This window comes from Exserohilum turcica (genome assembly GCF_000359705.1).
Source record: "Exserohilum turcica Et28A unplaced genomic scaffold SETTUscaffold_12, whole genome shotgun sequence".
Classification (NCBI taxonomy): Eukaryota; Fungi; Ascomycota; class Dothideomycetes; order Pleosporales; family Pleosporaceae; genus Exserohilum; species Exserohilum turcicum.
Genome location: NW_007359937.1, coordinates 759,924 through 762,111, shown reverse-complemented (window position 1 = coordinate 762,111; position 2,188 = coordinate 759,924). Strand labels below are relative to the sequence as shown.

General features: G+C 46.3%; 1 protein-coding gene across 1 annotated transcript; it reads right to left on the bottom strand.

Moving 5' to 3' along the window:
* Positions 1 to 308: 308 nt before the first annotated feature.
* SETTUDRAFT_25997 (uncharacterized protein) lies at positions 309 to 1,523 on the bottom strand (the record flags this gene model as incomplete). The annotated part of the gene is made up of 3 exons (XM_008024211.1): positions 309 to 587; positions 1,113 to 1,265; positions 1,383 to 1,523. 3 exons carry the CDS (start codon positions 1,521 to 1,523, stop codon positions 309 to 311), a joined length of 573 nt encoding a protein of 190 aa, XP_008022402.1.
* Positions 1,524 to 2,188: the final 665 nt, after the last annotated feature.

Here is a 2,188-nt window from a genome sequence, read left to right as displayed (position 1 = left end):
TCTCGCTTCCTTAGGTAATAATCGCACTGTTTTGGGCAGTCGACCTAACATAGGCGCTCGTGTTGCTCTATTCGTTCCTTGAACGTTTGAGGCGTCTCCTCGTTATTAGGTTCCTTGAACCTAGGTTGTTCCTAGGCAGCCTTGCAGGCAATTTCCTCTGCTCTAGGCCCCGTGATTGTGACTCGTCCTTTAATGTTGCAATCGTTGGCTTGGTGCCTAGTAATTCCACAAATCTAGCACTGTTAGTTTCTTAGGCGGCGTAGTACTTCGGCCCCTTCAACCTGCCAATCCATTAGTAGTGGGTCGTCCTACTTGAAGTCTTGGAGTCCTATTGCCTCTTGTACTAGCTTAAAGGCCTTGTTGGTGGCTTGTCTTGCTTCGTCGTACAGGTCTAGGTCGCTAAGCGTTTCGTCTGGCTCCTTGGTCGGGTAAGGTGTTGCTATCCGTAGCATCCCAATCTTGACCGCTCCTTGCTTGACTTCGTTCTTCGGGCAGTCCCTGCGGAAGTGTCCTACTTCGCCATAGTGGAGGCATGCCTTACTATTGTAACGCTTCTTGCGTTCTTCCGCAGAAAGGCCGTCGTTAAACTTTCCTTAGGTTTTATTCTTATCCTTAGACTTATCTTGTACCTTGCTAGTTATGTACGTGTCTCTGTCGTAATCCTTGTTACTCCAATATCGTTAGGTGTTGGCGAAGGGTGGCCCTAGTCTGTATCCTTTCTAGGCTTCTTTTCGTTCCTATAATCGCGTGTTAATTCTTATTGCCAACTTAATTAACGAGTATAAATCCTTCGGCTTGTCGTAGTGTATAAGTTTGTCTTTGATATTTTCCTTCAGACCTGCTTCGTATACCGTCTAAAGTGCTGAATTATCCTAATTAATTTGCGCCTATAGTTGCTTGAACTCCGCTGTATAAGCTAATACTGCTTTGGTCTGCTTTAGGCAAGAAATCGCTTTCTCCGCCTGGCGCTCCGCGTCTACCTCCCCAAAGATGCGTCTTATTTCCTCCTTAAAGTTAGTCCAACTACTAAACAAGGTACGCGTCTCGTCCTTTGTTTCTTTATTGTTGATGTCTTTTAGAAAATCCTCTACGTAGGGTTGCATCTAGCTTACCGCTTTTCCCTTTAGGTGGGTATTGGCCATGAGAATCTTCTCTTCGTCGTGTAGCACTTTGTTGTAGCCGCAGTATAACTCGATAGTGGTGAGGAACGTTCGTAACCCTTCCCGGTTACTATCGTATTTGTCTAGGGTTGCCATCTTGGGTTTCTTGATAGGTTTTTCGTTTGGTGTGGCTATTAGCTAACTCGTGAGCTAGTTTATCATGTTTTGTATTTTGGCCATCTGTCGTGCCTGGAGCTTGGCCTGTCGCCTAAGATTATGAACCACTTCTCTTGGGTTCTCGATATCTTCTTCATCGTCGCTCGGAGTCAGCATCTCGTCATCGAGTGCTGGGTTCGGCTCTGGTCCGGGACCCTGTACTGGTCCACCGGTACTAGCCTGCGACTGAGAGTGATTGTGAGACATCTTGAATCTTAATCGGGCGTCCTGTTGTTAATCTTCTAATCCACTGAATCTGTGGGTGGTCAAAGTGTTACACGGGGTTGGGTGCTGATACTTCTCTAAGCTCGATCCAGGTTAGGGCGAGTGAGATGGTGTGAAGAGCGCCGTGAGGTGGTTGTCTGGCGATGCAGTGGAGTGGGCGTGCTTGTAAGATAGATAACAAAAGGTTTGACAATTCCTAATCTATATCGAATAGACTAACGAGTATTAATCTTGTGAAGTTGAGTAACTAGTAAGAAAGTACAATTTGAGTTAACCACAACGAGAGTAATAATGAAATCCGTCCATCCTTATATCCTCATTGCTTCCAGTCCTGCCATCAGAACTTCGACCTGCCATCACTGATGGTTGTCTCCACTTCTGATGGCTGCCATCACATGCGGGTCCTGCCATCACTGATGGCACCGTCTTGGCGTGATGGCACATCACGTGACTTGGCCCCGCCACGTCCATCATTTCCCGCTGGTATCCTAAGTGGCTTCCTAACCACTATACCATCAGCACAGGGAAGGAGATCCTTTCTGTTGTTACTTGTAACATATACCTCTCTAGCGTAGCCCTTTATAATACTCCCCTCCTTCACCTTATCTAATATCACGTGCGTATTCTTTAGTCTTCTTTTTCTTTCT